The following is a 21,956-nucleotide window of genomic DNA, read 5'->3' as shown; positions in this document are numbered from 1 at the left end:
GGATGCAAATGACATACCTATAATACTGTCGGAGATAGAAATCAAGAGTCTGTCCGGAAATAACGTACATGCATAAGACAAGAAATGAATGTGGACGAAGTAAGAGATGTAGATATGGATATGCATTTGGTTGGATGTATTTGGTAATCGGTTCTCTCTACCTCTACTGTAAGATTCCTATACACAGATATGGAACGACATAATTCAAAAGTTCGTATATCAAAACCTACTAAATTATAGTACAAACAAAAAGTACGATTGAAAATGCAAAGATAGATAAACCTATACAATTGGACAATGATGAATGCGGTAAAAAGCAAACAACCGTTCCCACGTAGCACGAGGTCGGGAGAGACGTTCGGAAATTGGAAATGCTGCATTAGTGGAGGTGCCGTCGTGATACCGACAAGTTATGTGCGCCCTGATCTGTGTACTCAGTGTAGAGCACACGGGACGTATTTTGGATTTGTACGAGGAAATCGATGAGCCAATCTCAAATGGTTAATTAAATAAGAGTATCGCTGATTTACAATGTTTAAACGAAAATTAATGTTCTGCAGTCGTAATGGATATACCCTAAAATAAGGTAGAATCAGAAATAGAAATACGGCAGGTAGTAAACGTCGTTTGCAATAGTAGCCTAAGTGATGATTATTACAGTTGTGGTATAATTAGAATTTAAAGAATGAAACTCTTTATTGTTTATTGTTCAAAGCACTAACAAATTACAGAGATTTATAATATGAACACAAAAAAATTATATTAATTTGAAATGTATAATTAATTTGTCCAACTCCTTGTGATGACGGAATAACAATGCAACATGTCACTAATTACTTTCCTCCCAGAAATAGCAAGATATGATTAAGAGAATAAAACTCAATAGTGCAAGAGAAGGAAAAAGCAAAATAAAATCCTGTACTTAATTGCTTAAGCAGCATGTTAATAGTAGGCTAATAGCCTCTTTTCATAGAGAAAGACTCGTGTTCAGAAGTAGAATGTTAATATTAAATTAAACAAATTCTATAAAAACCCATGTTATGGAATGAAATTTAAAAATCAAATGTTAATTACATGCGTTCGTATTTCAAAATAAGATAATAAAAGCTTCGGACTTTCAGTTAAACTAAATAATATTAATTTTCTCTTAATAAAATGTAAAAGATGAAATATCAAATTCATTATTAATTTCATATTAATCATCATAATATGAAAAAGAATATGGGAATCTCATAAAAAGAAGAAAGGTAAAAACAACAGTTCGAGTAGGTATGGCTATTTACAATTAATTCTTAATTCTTCTACGGCCTGCAGAAATATGTATTTAATATATTTTCTTTGATTGAGTTATGAAGCAATTTAATTCATTACGGATGTGTTATTATAAAAAATATTATAATAAAATTTTACTTTATAAGTAAAACTAATTTTAATTCAATTGAAATTATAATAACTAAGAAATAAAAAGCTGTATTTCTTAGCCATTATCAAAATATTCAGTTTTGCATAAAAATTTCAAGGCATATAATTTTTCAGCGAAATTTATGCACGAGAATCCTCTCCAGGGGGCAGTGTCCGGTGAGGTTTTAAATAAAGTTGATTCGAGGTACTCCACTAGGTGTACCAGTATAATTAGTCGAGAGTGAGCAGTACAGTACGCCGCGCAGCCCGCGGGCCCGAGAGCTTATCAAATATGTACCTACTACCTACCTGCCTGCCTCCTATGTGCTACCGGATTTATTTAGGATATGCATGAGGGTACGATTTAAATTTTAAACGGATTGCGCCCTTGGATTTTCGGCCTGTGTTATGTTTGGTAAATCTATCACTATAACACGCCCGCACAAAATTAATTTCAAAGCCCGCTCCAATTTGATTTATTAATAGTTGTTTTAGTCACTGTATTGCAAGGTTTAGTGAACACACCGAGGCACCGATGAAAGCTTGCTGAGCGCGATAGTGATTCGCGAATAACGCACCTAATTACGCCGAATTAATATGCAAATGGTTAATGTTTTGAGTTTTTACGGGCTTACAATGCCTTTGCAACTCGGTAGGTAATTTGAAATTATATGAAAACGAATTAATATTTAATTTCAATTTAGCCGCTTCCTCGTTCCGCGATGAGGTGGAATGGAGGAGACCGCCATTTTTCATTTCTTTTTATTGTTTGACATCATAAGTGTTCACTGGAAATTGATGTTAATAGGAATTAATATTATGATGTTTACTTTTAAAAATTATCTTTTATTAAACATGATATATGTATATTGTATATGTGTTATTATAATATATCAGGTGAATATAAATAGTCCTTTTATGTGTAAACGAGCTAAAAATGTATATGTAGGTAAATAATATGAGCCTCGTCACATTATTAATTTCTGTATAAAATAGTTCTGTAAGTAATATCAAAAAGTACCAAAATGGCATGCATATTACAGTGACAAGACAATACATAACAATGATCTAAAGTAAAAAGTGAAAAGCAAACTTACTATTTTTAGTAAATGTGACAATCTTGAGCACCTTTCCATACCGCTGGAAGATAGAGTAAAGAACATCGAGAACTATGGGGTACAGCATGTGTTCTATGATCACACGCAGTACTGTGTTAGGACCACCCTGTAAACAATAAATTTGACAATTAGAATTACACAGTTAAAACATTATTTTTAGTATTGGGTACCTGTGCTGGCTGATTTACGACCAAATAATCGGATCCGATAACGGACATCAAGTATAGGGCAAAGTAGGCTACTGTTTTATTTATTTATTTATTTTCATGTGCACAAGTGCATAGAGTGTGGTTCCGGCATACAATCGACCGCCCCTTCCTTTCCCGTAGGTGTCGTAAGAGGCAACTAAGGGAGGGCGAGAGAAGGGTAGCAGTGTCCCTCTTAAAACATCTCCAAAGCCTTACTGCGGTTGCCAATTCGCCTGCCAAGTGCGGCAACTACTGACAAAACCCCCCTAGGAGATCCTCGCACTCAGCAGTGGATAGTTAAAGGTTGATATGATTATAATTATAATTATGATAAAGAAGTGCAGAGAGTATTGACTAGTAATAATACTACTACAATAGTACTAACACAAAATAGAGTAGTTCTTTATACTGAGGTACTATACTAAGGTACTATACTTGTTTCATGATAATTTTATAGAAAGAAAACCAATTTGTTTTTAATTCTCAAAGAAACACTTTCCAAATGAAATTATTAACAAATAGAAACATTCAATGAAATAAATCGATTTTTATTTGTACTACTATTGAATATCAGCAGACTTACAGTTGGTTCAATTATTCCTTTGTTTATATTTTCATTATGTTATATATATTGAAACAGACTGAAATATTAAACTAAAACAACTCGTTACTATTTTATCCATTAGATATCGCAGAATGGCCGTTGCAGAAAACGTATTCATTGCACGGAGATCACATAAAAGCAAACATAGTGCAATGGTTATGGCGTAAAAAAGAATGGAACTGCATTTGTTTTGTTGTAAAATATTAAAACTCGTATTAAAAAAAAGAATTGCACTTTAATGGTATAAGAAAAGAAAGTAAAAAAGAAACACTATATAGAATATTCCCAAATCTATGTTGTAGTTCATGTTAGTACGTTTTGGCTTTCTTTATATTAATACATTGATAGAAGTATAAGATTTTTTTTCTAAATTGGAAGAAATTTTTAGTAAATATAGCAGTATAAGCTAAATGTACAGAAATGTTATATTTTCATACGATTAGCTAAAACTGATACGAAAATTGACCGATCGGTCCCATTTGGTAAGCGTAGCCCCAGGCGACATCTAACGATCGCTATTTAACCTGTCATTGTATGCACGGTGCACCGTGCAGTAATACAGTACCTTCCGACGTCTTAGTCTCAGTAACCGCTTGGGATTCGAAATCTTATTCGGGAGGAAGTTAGTAATATTTAAGGTGGCCTTTGTAATCAGCTTTGCTTACTGTTAAGCGGACTAGTGGTTTTAGTTTGAGTTTCGTATCTAATAATGGGGCGTATTTAATATTTACAATGTGCTCTGTATAATATTATTAAGAAGCTATATAACTTTTAAATTGATAGACTATGGGATCAATTTTTAGAAACCATCCTATTTATTTATTTATTAGTAAATGTATGTGTACAAGGCGGATTTAATGTTATAAGCAATCTCTTTCAGTTAACCTTAGGGAAGTGTCAAATTACTCGAATGCGGTAAACCTATTCTAAAATTAATTATATAGATTAAAAAGTTTAATTAAACTGTGGGTAAACAGCTATAATTATAATGTGGAAAGGGCTTTCAGGTTGCAAAAAAGAGAAATTAGAACTACGCTCAGATTCCGCAGTGGCAGTCTTGCAGGACTTTTTTCACAAAATATGGCATTCTTACTATACCCAGTTTGTATATATTGATTGTGATTACATACTATGTTAAGAATCGTCTGCCAAATAAAATGAGAGTAGAGAGAAATATACGCATGATTTCTAGCGAATAAATAAATAAATAATAATATAATTGTAATATTAGGGAACAGTAATAACCAAATTTTACTTAGTCTTAATTAAAATATACTACACTTGTAATTCATGCTGGTGTTTTGAATAAGTTTCTCTATATACGACTAAAATTTTCATTTTAGAGATATGACACATTTTGATTCGATTTAAGATTCTGATTAGTAATATTTTTAATCATAATACATATTATATATAAAATTATTGTTATAAACTGTTCCTTCAATTTATTCAAGTATACTGTAAATATTTGAGTTAAATTATTTTGAATAGTAAAGTACCTATATATTATTAACAATGTAGTACTAGCTATTAATTTAGATTAAAAAAAAATTAAACGGAGGTAACTTCGTATATTAATGCTCATTTAAAATGTTGCTGCTTTTAAAATGTTATTTCATCTACAGTTGGCAACACCATCTGTCTATGTTCGTACAACAAAACTACTTATTAAATACACCTTAATCTAACTAGCTTATTCCACTCCGCTTCAAAACTATTGTTCTCAAAACTGACTTATTAATACTATAACCGGGTTTAAAACAATTTAATGTTTTAAAATTGGAACTGAAAAATACTAACGTAGGTATTTTTTGTTTCACTACTACTGGAGTCCTCTATAGTAAAGGTTCTCGTATAGTTAACAGCGAAATTAGCGTTACATTAAAAGCTCCCTAATAAAGAGCATGGTAATACAAAGCTTTTTCAAAGTGAATATTTTCACTTAGTAACCTGCAAAAAATGTTAAATCATACATTAGATTTCTTGGTATGAGCTAAAATAAGTTGTTAAATTCATCTAAAGTACTACAAAAGAAAACTACAATTGTAACTAAACAAAATATAACGAATAATGTAGGAGAAAAAAGTTTACGAAAAAAGAAATTAAATAGGTTTCTTTGGAAAATAAGCAAATCTTGTTAGCGAAACAGTTCTTGATATCCATGACAAAAGTTATTATTACATAAAGATATCTAGGTTATCGAATTTGTATTTAACAAATAAGCTTAATATGATCGGTAAATATTCTTATTAGAATATTTACAATTAAAAACTTAAATTAAAATTACAATTTAAAATTACAGATATTATACTCAATTCGTCTAGTACTTAATTCTGCATTACGGAATATGATTACCATTATAATGTGTAAAATAATTTAATTACCAAATTAATATTTTAAAAATAATTTATTGTTCTTTGAAGTTTAACATTTAGAGTTTTATGATAACATACCTGTATTTCTGTGCCACCGTTTGCAGGTTGCAAGGCTGCGCCGGCGCCGGCTACGAGCGCCGCACCCGCACTATTTGATATTGCTTGTGCAGCTTGTAACGCCGCTTGCGCCGACGCCGACTAAAACAACAGTAATACAAGATATTATTATAAAGAACAGAAAACCGCTGATACATTTATAAATGATTAAGATTTGCAATTAGTTGTTACAATGTTATAAAACAAAGTTTCTGTCTATAAAACATCAAAAATATTTAACGCAGATAAGAACAACGAAAGGATATTGCATTTTATATAAATGGTTAATAAAAAGAAAAAGAAAAATTAGATTAAATAATGTATTATTTAATTAACATAAGTTTTATATGAAAAAGTTACAAAAGAGTCAGATAATTGAACGTTATTAATCATGTGTAAATAATGAATTAGATTTTGATAAAATTAGGTGGTACTATTTAAAAAATTTTTTTTTTTATAAATATGGACACAAATATTTACGGTTATGCATTCTAAATCCATGAAAATGCAAAGGCATTTAAAAGGCCACTTCTATAAGACAAACGACCCCTCACATTTATCTTCGTTTTATGTTGACTAAATAGCCGCTAGTTAATTCCAAAAACGCTCCCACCCCGTTCACAGTCCATTATGGACAACCTCACCAAATTTGATTACGGATTAAGTAGGTTAAGTACACTAAATACATAAAACAAAGGTATTGCATATTTATTTTGCACGAATTTTGTTTCAATTAATAAAGCAAACTTGAAAGATCAATGAGGAAACACATTATACTAAAAATTGTTTTAGTAGTCTGACGTATAACTTCACAACCGTTTTCTATTTCCCCGGACCAACATAGTAAGAGCCATACGCTTGCAATATTGTAAGGTATTCTCCCGAGGATATAACATTTATGGTCACGTACAAAAACTAATGTCTGGTCTCGTAACTTGCCAAACAATGAGACGCAATACTAGACGGGAGTTATCTTGCACGCGTGGGCCACCTTCGAGTGCCGACATAGACAGATAACATTGACCACATCAAACAAAGGGGTCCCATAAACTTATTTTGTATCGTCCGGGTATAATTTGTCTACTTTGTTACTTCGAGTATATGGGACAATATGGATCTCGGACTAAGTGCATGTAAGATGTTTATAACGTCTAATGTAAATATATTTAAGGATATTCAGTATTTAACTGAATTGAATACTAATATTTTTATCATATAGAAGGTTTGTAGCATATATGCGTTTTATATAATTTTATACAAATAAATAAAATAGTAAACGAAGTGAAAGATATTGAATAGAGTAAAATTTATTTTAAAACGAAATACCAAAACGTTACTTTGTAGCATCTGTAGGTTAACACAACGATGTAATCTATAAACTTCATGAAGCGGTTATGCGTGCTCTGTAGGTATGTTTCAGTTTAAATATTAAGATAATCGGTACAATTTGAGACATACCTAAATGAATTCTCCGCAGAGTCATGGCTAGCACACTATCTATATTCTGCAATGTTTATAGTTTTGTTTATGTCTTTAGGTCAGAACTGCAATTTTTCTTTAATAGATAAGCAAGAAGATATATTCATAACACAGTTTTTACAAAAATATCGAAAATATCCAAAAAGAAACATAGCACTGTAGTTACCATTTAAATATTACGTAATATGATACAGCGTTAACGTAGTTTACTAAAATCATCTTATCAAAAATCGTAAGGGCTATCTTACACTACGAAAACTAATACTTCATACGTGTATGTAGACTATATTTATAATATTCGTATGTATGCCTGCGGCATACTTTGATCCTATATTTTCACATGGCTTTGTACTCGTCGCTGGCTTGACAAGCGGGCAGGCCAGACACAAAAATAAGGCTTTAACCGTGTCATGGTAAGCCTGCCGCCGACGGCAAAGGCTTCGGTACAAATTCGGGTTGACTTGCCTCCCTTTTCCTGTACCCTTTATTGGTGGCATATTTACTGCAAAGCTATCAAATACAAGTTGCATGAACAACAAATTGGAACAGCAATAAAAAAGTCTTTAAAATTATAATCTATTATATTCATAATCAATTTATATATGCAATAAATGATCATGACGTATTTTTAGTGGGTCTAAGTAACATTTAATTTAAAAAGAATTTTAATTCTGAACATAAAATGTTATCTCCGACTCGTGTAAGAGTTTACACAGAGAAAAATCCAAATAAGTAATCTTGCAAAAGGAACACGCAGTAGTATTCAGGAACGCGATTCGATCTGAAATATTTTACGTGTCAGCAGAGCAAGTGGCGCGCCGAACTCTCGAGTTATTTAAAAGGTCTTATTCGGGACGCGCAATCTTTCACCGCGACCATTGGCAGACGCCGAGCAACGTAGCGACGTTGGTGATGCGACAAAATAACTTCGTCCGTAGCTCGAGAACTCCATTCATTCACTATATAAAAACCTGTAGCATCGCATGATTGATCAAAGCTCTGCATTTAATGGACGTCTGATAAAATGCAGCGATAATCGACAAAACCAGGAATCGTAGCAAACTTTCTTTAAGTTATAAAATGCGCCTTACTTTGGATTTAATAAATCACTTCGCCTTGACAACTATAATCTAACTGGATGTATGTCGTCCACGTCTCTGACTAAGTGTACGTACATTCGTCTATCGCAAGTCTGTGAACATTCTTCGAAACTTGCTCATTATAAGTTTTAATAGTGCGCGCCATTGATACAAAGAGATCATGAATTTGTAACATCATTAGTTGTAAGGACATCGTTTGATATCTCTTAATAGTTTATACAACTACCAACTTACTTTTAAGTACTTAATAATATAAAACTGAATGCTAATTAAGACTTAAGAAATAATTATAACAAAGACTAAGTTTATAAAATTTTAATTTAGTAATATTAGTTCTAGTTACCTGCTACATTAGAAGTAAGTTTTATTATTTAATATAAATAAAAATATATAATCTAATATGATACGTTATAGATGTAGATATACATACAATGTTATTTGCTAATATATAAATTCATATCTATATAGGATACACCTGAATATTTAACATTCTCACTTTTTTTCACATACAATAAATATATAAAAGCTGACTATATATTTATGCACGTATTTTTTATACACTCCTAGGTACTATGGACTTTGTATAAATAAATAAACGGGGAAGTTTTGTTTCGTTTTCGAGCTATGGCAGAATCATTTCATATTTACAACTTTGACAATACGTTTTTATTGTTTTGTATTTCTCGGACAGAAGGAATTATTAGTTGATATTTTAAAAAAAATATACAACAAAAACAAAATACATTAGCTATGAAATAGTAATAAAACAGCCATTGGTGTGATACAATAATCGTATATTTTGACCAATAGTAGCAATGGAAAAGGGATCAGTAAGAACATAAATACATGAAAATTTTAAAATAAAGCATTCGAGTCTGATACAGACACGAAGGATAAATCCTCAATAATGATAACGAGATGTTGGCGGGAGGGTACGAGTCACATCATTATAAGGTACGAGAGCCAACGGGAAGGAAACAGGGATGACAGACGCACGCAGTAGGTACATCTCTTTTCTTCGAATAATCTGTACTGAGATAATAATATCTTTTAAAGTTAATCTTAGCAGAAATTATTTGCAATAAAATAAGACTGAAGTGCAGTAGTAATATTTTTTGTTTAAGAAAATATTCTGCTGCGAATGTAGAATGATATAGGTATCGAGGGAAACTAATACTGACTTCTGTGGGGGAGGGATTGTTAGTAATGCGGATTACTAGTTCCATTGCTAGTAATATACCCTGTCAGATCAACCTCCACGTGGTCCCCCCTGGAAATCATAATACTAAAATCCAGGTATATTCGTCACGATTGGCTAACTAACATGCCCTTTTATTCTACACAGCGTATACTGTTAGTGCAGGCGGGGTTACCATCGCATTATCATCCATTAAAAAAAACTTTTACGAATTAGCCTTTGAAGTCGATGTAAGATAGTTTGATGTTATTTATAAGCTTTTAAGTAGTATTTTTTATTAAGTAATAAGAAACTTTAAAAATCTGTTACTTTAATAATTAATAATAGTATTGGTCAAGTTTGGTTGCGATGTTAAATACCCAGATATAAAATATCAACTTAATGACAATGGTACATAGTATAATCTGAGAGATGTAAGATGATTTGAAATTAAATCAGGGATCAGAGGTCTTTTGGGGCGAGGGCCCTGCAATTTACTAAACAACGAACCCTAAATCGGCGTAGCTATAATGGATTAAGTCCACTATAGGAACGTGACTATTACTACAGATTTCCCCTTGTGAATTGTTAATGGTATCACAATCGTACTTCAGTTTTGTCATGGTTTTATATATTTATATTAAATACCGTGTTTTAATTTTTAAATAACAGTTTGGTTAATTTTATAAGAAATACTACATGAAAACAATAATAAAATCGTATATTTTATTTTATACTTTACTGCACCATTTATAAAATAGAAAATACATTTAATTGGAATGAGAAATGACACAAAAGGCGGCCTTATCGCTAAGCAATCTCTTCCAGACAACCTTTGGGTAAAGGACACTGAGAAAAAAAAGAAAGACAAAGAGTAGGTGGCGCACTATTATATATAAACAAATATATTGTGCCTATAATTATTAATATATATTGGGTACATATTTAACATATATGCATGGGATTATATAATTTTGTTTGATTGATATGTATATGTATGTGTGTGTGTATATATGTAAGTATCGTTGTGTTTGTAAATTGCCTTGCTTATTTCCTATATTGTATATATAGGAAATATTCATATATATATATGATAACATACACAACATACACAAACTTAAAAGCACACATACAACAGGAGAGAGTGAAACTGGAAGATGAAGACAGAACACGGGAAAATAGTACTTAAAGGAAGAGATGATAGGATTTCATAAAGATTTTAAAGCTAGCGAGAGATTGAACGAAGGAAGTGGAGTGAGTGGGAAATTTGAGACGGAGGTTGTTGACACTGAGTGAAGTATGGCCATTGGCTTCACTGAGATACACGAATCAGTCTTTAAGATAATCAGAAACAATGGGATTAAAAGAATTACGTAAAGTAGAAATAGGATACATAAATTAAGACGAAAAAGGATAGGGAGCCACTTAAGTTGAGTACGAAATTGAGAAATGTGATCATATTTGCGAAGACCAAATATGAAGCGAATACATAAATTTTGAAGACGCTCAAGCCTGTTTAATTGCTCCTCAGTAAAGTCTAAATAACAGGAGTTGGCATAATTAAGAATCGGCAGGAGTAAGGAGTGTGCAAGCGCAATTTTGGTAGTAACAGGAAGGAAATTACGTAATCTATTCAAGGCGCTAGTAATGTACATTTATAAATAAAGAAAAAAAATCGCAATAACAAAAATAACGAGCGGAATAAAGTACAAATATTTTAAATAATATTTTGGTAATATGTAATTCTATCAAGAAGTTGCTACAATATTAGTTAATTAAACCTTCATCATTTAAAAGGAACAGCTCTATACAAAGAAAGGATCTTTTGACACTTCACTATTGCACCGGAGATTAATAAAAAAGATACAACAAAACAGGAAATAAACAAGAGCAAATTAAGAATAGGTATTTAGAACCAAAAAGCTATTGTTAAAAGTTATTGAATGTTGACTAACTGTAATAACGTCTCAGAATAAAAACAGATATAATTTTCTGCCTACACCGTGAGCACAAAGTATGACATATAGCTTCTACATAATCATCAAATACTCAAAATAGAAACTTTCTAGGAATACATACCGAGTTTGACAAACACGATTTATATTTAATTTATAGTAACTGATAATTTCATTTTTGAATTGCCAATCTGCCTACCAAGCGTTGCAACTACAGGTAAAAGCCCTAAGGGGAAGGTTATATTTGGAAGTGGATGGTTAAAGGCTGATATAATGACAATAATGATGTTGATGATGATAATTGCATAATTGAGAAAAATTTTAAAGAATTTTGCGGGCATATAGAGTTTCTTCACAATCGTAGATTTTTTAATTAAACTGCTAATTTTCATTTATATGAGCTACTTAATAAAAGAAAATAAGGATGAGAAAAAAAAAATTAAATTGTCCGTCTTTTTTAAGTTACTTTGAATGATAACAAACTTAAAGATCTTAGTTACTAATAGAATGTCGATAGTAATCATATAAACTAAACACGGAACTTACTGATCTAGTTAAACAGATAATAGGCACCTAGTTGTATCCGTTTTCAGTTTGATCATCACATTAATTAGCCATAGTGTTGACAGAGACGCTTGTTTGCCTTGTTGACAATTAGATCATACAAACTATTGCTATTTATTAAACACAAACAGCAATATTGGTTGTATACACATTGGTCGTGTTGTATCATCCACTATATGTGTACAAAGATAAGTTGTTACTACCTATTAAATTATTATAACGGCCTATTTCTTTTTCTTATATATTTCCAATCAAAACAACCCTTCAATGTCTTGAGTGCCACCGTCTTCAGCTATACCAACTTGAATTTAGGTAAGTACCATTTCTCATCACTCGATATTATCAGCCATCAGATGACTGAGGGTTGTTTTTGATAGGTTTCTTGGATAAACGAAACTAATTAAGCGTTTTAATTAATCCTCCCATTGGGTGTTTTGTTACAGAAAATATTGATTGCTATCCCGTATTCGAGGCCCAAGGAAGAATAGAAAAGATTCATTTTGTGAGGTTTATCACTATACCCAGCTACGAAGAGTTATTTGTTTACTGATTATACATTCTCTTATTCAAAATTTACCTAGATTGGAAAAGTAAAATTGGAATAAATTATCTACATTTTTTGTAAGGCAGAAAAAAGAAGATAATTATAAAGTAATACTTCAGTACATATATTACAGTATAGATATTTTTGTTCAACTAATTTAAAGTTCAGCATTGGTAATCTACTGACATTAATTAAAAACTGTGCATCAGATGGGACTAAATTACAGATTCTGAAATGGCACTTTCGTGTTCCCATTGCCCTAATTTCCCTGATGTGATGTCTGTCGATGTCAATTGGCAAGCATTAAGTAATGTACAAGCCGCGATAGATCAACGACACCTGAGTAATCACAACATGGGCGGCACATTTGCGTGCAATAAAGATCTTCGAATTATGGGAGACCAAATTACCCCAATAAATAGTGACAAGAATTTGTGAGATTTTAACTTTGTGTTATTTTAAGCATTAAAATAAATGTTCTTAACTTTATCTAACGTCGACATAGTTATATCTGTTGATGCATTTAATACATATAATTTTGGATTACTAAACAGTAACATTTAAATAAATTATCAGGTTAGTCACGCACATTGTGCTTATATACAGACAACACTCGTAGTTTCATAACTCAATCAAATCCCAACAGTCGCTCACGTTGTCCCGGTTTATTGAATACTGTTATCTAAATTATGGGTTCTTGATGCCTCTAACAAAGATTAAATTAACAGGTCTAGTGCAGGCCACAGGGTAGGATTTCCCAATTGGTAACCCCGGTTTATGCCCCATCGCATACGCTACGATAATCCGCTTGTACAGTTGTAATAGGGCTAATTGAACTATCGTTACGTTATTAACGAGGAATACACGATTTGAGCTTGATTCCGCAATTCCAATTTACGTATCGGATATAGAAACAAACGTACATAGCACATTAGGGATAATAATAATGCTCATGTGCTAACAATAAACAGGAATATTATCAAATTCAATTATCATCTTTCCAAAGATTAAAGCTGAGATAAAATTGTTACCTTTTCAAAGTAAAAAATCGACGTTGCCAATTTTTTACCTTTACGAATTTGACAACTAGCAAAGCAATAATAATATAATATCAATCCATGGATGGAAAAAATTATCGAACAATATAATTTCTTAGTTACATTATACCTTAATTTACTTATCACCTATGTTTATGAATATACATACATTTTACTACTTGGTCCGTATTTTAAATAGATTTTATTTTAAAATGGGTAGGATACAGAAACACACACTTGTCGTAAAATGTTACTACCCAAGTAGGAACTTAGAGACGGGATATTATTTGACTGCCGTCGTTTGTAAGGTGGATGATCTTAGTCAAATATATTATTTACTTTGTAAAAATACTCCTGTAATAAGTAGAATTACTAAAGCTGCTTTGAAATAAGATTGAGGATACGTAAGTGCAGATAATAATATGCAGGTAACATGTGGACGTTCGCAACACTGGAAGGTGTTACGATCGCTCATATGTTACGGTAGGTGCTTCCCATCAGGAAGATAACATAAAGCTTGTATTTTCACTTATAAAGAGAATTTTCAAGCATCACATCACAAAGAGTAGCAATTCTACAGATCAGTATAAAAAATCAAATATATAATATTCATACAATTGAATGAGGCAAGGCACTCACGGCGTTGCTGTGTGTTTGGTCTGTTTTGAGCTCTTTGTGGTTGGAGAATTGTACATAGACAGCACGCCCGCGTAACTGCGCCACGCATCCGCCGAAGTACGCCACCATGGCCACCGCCGATATCTCCTCCGCCATCTCGAGGAATGCCTGTCAAACAAATAGATATTTAGAATTTAACATGTACTTGTCTTTACCCTCGACCTGATGTTCATTGAGTGGGATAAATATCTTTCTCCAAATTTCCAAATTTGTATAAAATTTCATGACGACTGATCAAGCCGCTAAGGCATTAAGTGGTAATAAACTCACTTTTACAATTATAATATATTATAAGGATTAAAGTTTAAAAAAATAAAAAAAAAATCAAAAATTTGTGGCATGAATTTGGAAATAGTTTAACTGTCACATAAGTATTTACCTTCCATCACAGTTTACTTATTTAGTATCAGTTGTATAAAAATTATTAGTTTTTGGTTGTGTGACATATTACGTAACCTAACCTAATTACAGGGGCGGGGAGGGGAAGTTAGTAATGCGGACTACCAGTCTCATTGATAGCAATATACTCTATCAGGTCAAGCTCCCCGCGCTCCCCCTGAAACCATCGTGCGGAATTCCAGATGTTTTTGTCACGACAGGCTAACTGAGCTGCCTGTTCATTCACACCTATCATCCCTCGCTGGTACCCCGCCAGTGTAAACTGTTAAGGCAGGCGGGGTAACCATCATCATCTATTAAAAACTTAATGTGCGTTGTTGTTAATTATATATACAAATATAAACATATATGACACGGTGAATTCGATAATTGCATTGTTACTATGACTTTTAGCACTTTTATAATATAATAGTCGTCGGATTATTATGCACATGTGTATTAAAAAAGTTTAGTTTGAATGCAAAAATAAATATAGAGAAGCATTAATTGTTGTCATGTTTCATTCATTAAATGTAATTATTTTGTCAGTGTTTAAGTGATTTAATTATTATAAAAAAACCACTTTAACTTTATATAAAATTGTTTAAAATAAAGCAAGAAAGCTTTTAAAACCTTTTATGGTTTTATGTATAAAACTTAAGTTTAATTATTTATAGTTACAGTTTCCATTTAATATATACAAAAATAAAAATAAACACGAAGTGAAATACAAACTCATCATTAAGCAACCAGAGTACTCTCAAACAATGTTGCCTAGCTCTGTGAAGTCCAATTAATCGGCTTCAACCGCCCGACCATATATAAACTGAATGGTCAAATAACCGACAGATCTCCTGTATGCTGTCTGCACTGCTCTCAAACGAGTTATGATTTCATTCAGTAATTATTTTACTCACTAAATATACAGTCAAACAGAAATATGTCCATAGTAAAACACACTGTACTAATTGAATACTATTTAATATAAATAATAAATAAATAATAAAAAAAGGCGTATCATACGAATACTTGGTTAGTGTATTTTTTATTTGACACTATGATTTAAGAATAATATAATTGTAAATTAATCTATAAAATAATTAGAACATATTTTTGTGTACATTGCATTTTGCTTTAGGCATTTAAATATGGTTAACCACATACAGTGTTTATATTGCAAAAATTGTCCGCTAAACCGCAATGTAAATAGAATATACTTTGCTGCTAATTAACAAATAAATTGTTGGGAACAATCAAACAAAGAGAAATTTTAGTAAAAGTGAACAACCGTTTGAATGTAGACAACAAAAAATAGACTGAAGTAATGTAATAGCGTAATATACTTATGTCTTCACAACCACTTAGCTCCTTAACAGTTTTATTAATCACTATGAAATTTTAATATACACCCACTAAATGAGATATAAGCAACATTTAATCCTGGCCAATCAATATATCCCGATCACGCGGACGAAGTCGCGGGTAAAAGTTGGCAAAAAATAAGTAGTAGTACACAAATATAGACGCAGAACAGTGAATCCTTATAAATATATCATTAATTATGTTCTTGATTTTCTTTTAAACATAATTTTGTATTATATAGTAAGTAAGTACAGCAAGAAACAATGAACGAAGCAACTGATAAGGTAACAAGTATTTCGATTCTCTAAATTGTGAAGAAAGTTTTCAGGAGCGAATTTGTTATTGATGCCTTTTGTTTCAGTCCTTGTTTGAGTTTTGTAAATGATCAATGTTGCCTTGTATATATTTTTATTAGAATATTTACTAAAATGTCGATATATAAAATACACTTTGATTAATCTCAGCGTTATTGGTATGTTCAGCAAATGAACCAAAGCGCTGTCACGCGAGTGTCGATCGTAAAATAGTGTCAACGCCACTTTCGTTTTAATCACCGAGAGTAGAATCGATTGTTGGCGTCCACTCACATTGCTGTTTGCCCATCTCTCGACAGACAGCGCTTTTGTAACCGGAGACCCAGGCTTCGGTAACCATCAACTACGATACTTTCATCATCCTCCTGGGATTCGACAAAGGACCAAAGCACTAGAGCATTACATTGATTAATATCAAGCGGAGAGCGTCTTGTAGTTTGATTAAATTGTATCGGTAGTGCAATAGTGTTTTGATGTTTTTAAGTTATTAATTAAAGTTTTGTTTATATATATTAATTTAATCAGTTTATAGATATTTATTAATATCACTATCCTAAAGCAACACTTGTATGTAGTATATGTATGTGGTATATCTGACAATAAATGAGTATATCTTGTGAAATATTTTCCAGTAACTTGTACCTTGAGCGAAGCGGAGTTTTAGAGAAAGATCCTGGAATATTTCGCAACAAAAAGCAAGCAAGAGGCTATGACCGTTCATAAAAAGGGATTCGACTTGTTTCTCATGCTAGAAGAGAGATTGTTTTCCTTCACGCCACGATATATACGAGGGTGGATGTCATACCGGCTATTTATTAGCAGGGATAACATTGTCGCGGCGTCCGACGGCGCTGACTGCTTTCCCTTAATAGGATTTTCCTTTTATTATTTTATTTCTCGGTTGTAAACTAACTCATTTTTAATTTGTCAGCGGAAAATCGTAAATTTCACATTGCACGTGCCCCTTGGCTGTTTCGACGTAAAGTACGCAGTAAAACAGGTTGGATGCCGCCTTTTAACCGCTTGGACGTAGTCTCAAGTACTTCACACTTGACCGATAATGTGGATATGTCATTTGATGGATTAGTAGCTTTGGTGAAAAAACATGTATGTGATAACGTGTTTTAGAGAAGTTTCGTTTCGTATCGATTTTCGTATTAGATATTTCTATAATATTAATAAATTTATAATTTTTAATTTATTCAAATACTTATAAGTATTGATATTATTAGAAAACCACTTGTACTTCAAATAAATCTATTTTTTCCTCATAAATGAATATCTGTTTTTAGATATAAGTTACATAATGTCTAAAAAGATTCGTTTATTGAGATTAAAATACACAAAATATATACAATAAAATAATAAAAAACAAAAGCAAAATAATAAAAGAAAAATTGTGCCAAAATATATCTAGGAGCTAACATTTATTTATTGGACCCTCCCGACCCAAATTGAAATTTATTTTAGACATCGCCGTCCCCTTAATTTCCGGCAAACATGATTTTAGATGCAATTTTGCGTTTAAGTCATTTCATACCTTTAGGTGTATCTAGTTATCTTTATTATTTTTATAAACATGCAAGTAACCAACAATAAAATCAAACAAATTATGGTAAAAGATAAATGTTGCATTTACAATCAGTCCATCAAGTCAATCAGTCACAGAGGCATAACTGCTACACGTAAATCTATAGTAATACAATTTGTTACTTTAAAATTAGAACAATATCTCTACAGCGATGTATGTGTTTTATACACACGTAATATGAAAAATAAATGACTGAAATAAACTCATTACGACAATGTTGTGCATTTGACATTATCACCTTTCGATAGTGGAACCATTACCTAAATTATTTGACTAACGTGTACTATGAATGGAAACAAAATAGATAGGCACAATCGTCGGACTATTTGCGGACGAAATCGTGCCTGTGCCACCCACTTGTTGTGTTTCCGAATAAGCCTTTGTTAGCCTATCGTGAAAAGTGAATATTCTTTTAAATAAACAAAACATAAGAAACTGCAATGTTAATAACATTTACAATATGTTATATTAATAATTTCACTACATGTACAGTTACCACGACCTACATCTACTAATGTTACAGGCAAAATAAAACAGGAGACAAGTAGGTAGAGGCCGTACAATCGTCGGCCTATTTACGGAGAGTATGCCTATGCAACCCACTTGTGTTCGAACGAGGTTATTGCAACTATCTCTTACATAGCAAACTTACTATAAAACAAGGTGCATTTTGCTATTTATAGAAACATTGTATTGACGTATGATAAATTCTTACCTGATTTTTGCCTTTAAGCACGAGCACATTCGTAACTCTTCCGAATGGCAAGCCAAGTTGTATGATCTCAGCTTCTGTCGTCTCATTGGGTATGTTCCGTATGTGAATGACGCGGGATGGTTTGCCCACATTCTGTTCCAGTTTCACCTGTAGATAAAGAAACAAATATATTATTATAAATCCATTTACAGACAAATACATTATTTTCAGTAAAAGTTAGAAATCTTATATAATTATCATCCAGTCATTACAGATCCACGAGATCGTCAGAGTGAGTCTAAATGGCGTACAAAATGACCGTTCTAATATACATAAATAAACCTAGCATTGTTCGCGAGGAAGAGCCAGTTGGATAATTGAAAAGTCGATGTAGTATAATTGTCGAGGCTTATCGGGCCCAACCCCGATGTGGGCGCCATTGTTCCCCAGAGAGCCTTTTGATTACGGCGGCGGGCCCGAACCGTGGCCCGAATATATTGTAGCTCTGTATGAAATTCACTTTCTGCCGAGGTGAAAAGAGCAAAGTGTGTGTTGACATTACTTCAATGGTATCGATATATCACTTGCGCTTGTAATAACTCTTAAAAATAGTAATCAATATAATGCAACCGGTTTTTATAAAATTTTGAAATGCTCTGACATAACAGCAATCGTATTAAGAAGATATTGAAGCTTTCTAGTCGGACAAGATTTAAGAAGTTGTGAACTATCTATCCCTCCTTTTTATGTTCTTTAGCGGGCAGCGAAGCGTGGAAGTGTAACAAATGAGTCTAATGCCTATTAGTTCGACCTTGTTAAGTTCAAATAAACTGGCGATCTCAAGCAAGATTGGGGGAAATGGAAACAGCAAGTGACTTTGATGCTATTGTGTTTTTTATACATTAGAAAGTAAATCATCAACATGAGTATAAATACAGTTTGAAGTTAAATAGAAATATAACAAAAATCATCAAAAAATTAACACTTTTATTGATAAGATATTACAAAAAAATAAATTCATAACGTTTAAAATAATAGAAAAATATTTCAATAAGTACGATTATAATAAATTGATAAATAAGAAAATTATTTCACTATTTTAGAATAATCAGAATCTACTTGAATTTAACTTGAAAAGGACTAAAAGGCCATAGAAAAAAACAAATAAACATATTTTTTACTATGCCCTTGCAAAGGGAGAAATAAATCGCGGAATGTTCGCCCACCTCGGAGCACCTTTCGGTATTTTCTCTTCCCGCGAAAGAAAACAACTGGTACGTAAAACGTAAAGGAGGACATTACTTTCGCTGGGTCAGAAAATCTGCGAGGAACGATTTCCACATCAGGCACTTTAAATCATCCGCTCCGTCTCACATTTCATCCATAAATATTAAATCTTGGCTTGGTTGCTGGGATAGAAAAAAAGAGATATTATATGACATTTTCCTGTGAGGATTTCCTGGAATCGGTCAATTTTCCTGGTGATCGCGCCGGCCGTGTTTATTGAAACACTATTTCTCAGTTGGCCGCTTCCGTAGCGCTTCGTCATTAACTATATCATCCACGGGCCGTGTTAATGACCCTGCGATACTCTTCCCCTCCTAATGCAAAAGATATATTTCTTATTATCTACATCTGTATACAGTATATTGGCATCCATTTTTCGCTAAACAGTACAGCTGCAACGTATTATTCTTTTTCTATTCTCGTATTTATCTCTTTAACTTACAACAAACTTTTTGCTTTTAACTATGGGAGCTTTTGGAGAATCATATCTCTACAAATATTCATCTATCAACCTGTCACATCAAAGTTATAAATTACTAAAGAAAGTTACAATATATAAACATTTGTAATCGCATTAACGGTACCAGTGACATGTAAATAAATTTACCAAAATAAATTTTCACTTATAGCCATAGAATAGAATAGACCTAAACTAGCTCTTTTATCCAAGCTCAACTTACCCGTGATTGAGTATAATTGGCGGTGGGTTCTATATACAAAGGCGTTAATTGAACGCGTGTGATTTGAAAGAATGGTTTTAATCTTTGATATGCGTAATACTTAAGAGCTTTATAAGGGCTATATAAATTTAAATTACTTCAAAAGGATGTGGTTTCTTGTCGATATAATATATATGATAAATTTAACTTAATTTTCATAATTTCTTTTACAATCGACGTGGAATGGTGTGAATTACTTATGTATTGGTTCGATATTAATTTTGGCATACAATAGCTAATTTTTATGAATCAAATTTTTAGTCTTTAGAAATGTCATCCCAACAAAGTGAAAGAATACTATTGCACTTGATTATAGACTGTACAATAATTTCTCTAGATGTATACGATATTATACAATAAGTATCATTATACAATGTTGACAAAATACTAGCTCACCCCCGCAAGGAGGCGAAGCGTAATCCGCTTGTGGCATATAGGTCGGCCGAGATGTAGCGTGTAGGCCCGAACGAAGGCTTTACCTACCAGTTATCAGACAGTACCTAAACATACCAGCGAAGATTATGTTATTACCGGTACAGATTGCACAGATTTCGTTGTTTGTAAGTTTATAATGGAAATATAATCTTGGGACAAATATAACACGTCTACACATTGGTATGTTATGAGAACTAGGTTACCTCAAGTTTACTCAGGTTAGTCGTAATAGATATACTAAGTCTAAACCAAATGAAGTGATGAAACTGTAAAATTTTACCAAAGAGTTGTAAATTAGTAATTAATTAAATTACTTGTTAATATTTTTTTAAATTTGGATAAAAAACTAAACGGCCAAGTAATAGAATATTTCCTGTTTCAATATTGCTCGAAACCGTATCAAAGTAAACTTTATTTATGTAGGCTTATACTTTTGTATAATATGTATAATTCTTCTAAATTATCATTATTTATGATTTCACTATAATTTAAGACAATTAACTTTTAAGAAGAAGAAATTACGAAAAGTTCTGTAAACATTATGTGTATTTATAATAATTATAATATTTTTTTTAACTTAATTACAAGCATTTTGAAATAGTCATTTTATTTACATATTATATATTAATATTTAAAAATCCGTGCATGATTGACAAACCAAGTAAGTTCGTCATCATGTTAAATTTTTGGGTCAAGTCAATCAGTTTCTATCACTCACAGATACCATTACTAGGCATATGAAATTAGTAAAATTCGCCAATCATTTGGCGAAATTCAAATAAAAAAAAATATAGTCGAATAAAAAACCTGTTACTTTTGATGTCGTGCAAAAAATTGCTGAATTGAGAAACCTTGCTAAA

The 21,956-nt window shown here is 32.0% G+C and overlaps 1 protein-coding gene across 15 annotated transcripts in view; it reads right to left on the bottom strand.

Annotated features, from left to right (window-relative positions):
* Positions 1 to 21,956, bottom strand: part of LOC113511928 (polypyrimidine tract-binding protein 2) — a 530,476-nt gene that overhangs the window by 29,219 nt on the left and 479,301 nt on the right. For 13 of the 15 annotated variants that reach the window (XM_052896533.1, XM_026895658.3, XM_031913421.2 and 10 more), the window contains 4 exons: positions 18,677 to 18,823; positions 14,254 to 14,424; positions 5,765 to 5,884; positions 2,499 to 2,625 (listed from right to left, as the gene is read on the bottom strand). In XM_052896533.1, coding sequence (XP_052752493.1) covers positions 2,499 to 2,625; positions 5,765 to 5,884; positions 14,254 to 14,424; positions 18,677 to 18,823 — 565 coding nt within the window. The remainder of the gene's footprint in view (positions 1 to 2,498; positions 2,626 to 5,764; positions 5,885 to 14,253; positions 14,425 to 18,676; positions 18,824 to 21,956) is intronic. The other 2 variants (XM_031913418.2, XM_031913423.2) reach the window with 1 other exon arrangement.

This window comes from Galleria mellonella, unplaced genomic scaffold, assembly GCF_026898425.1.
Source record: "Galleria mellonella isolate WM207_F2 unplaced genomic scaffold, CSIRO_AGI_GalMel_v1 utg117, whole genome shotgun sequence".
Lineage (NCBI taxonomy): Eukaryota > Metazoa > Arthropoda > Insecta > Lepidoptera > Pyralidae > Galleria > Galleria mellonella.
This window is presented reverse-complemented; position numbering and strand designations above follow the sequence as displayed.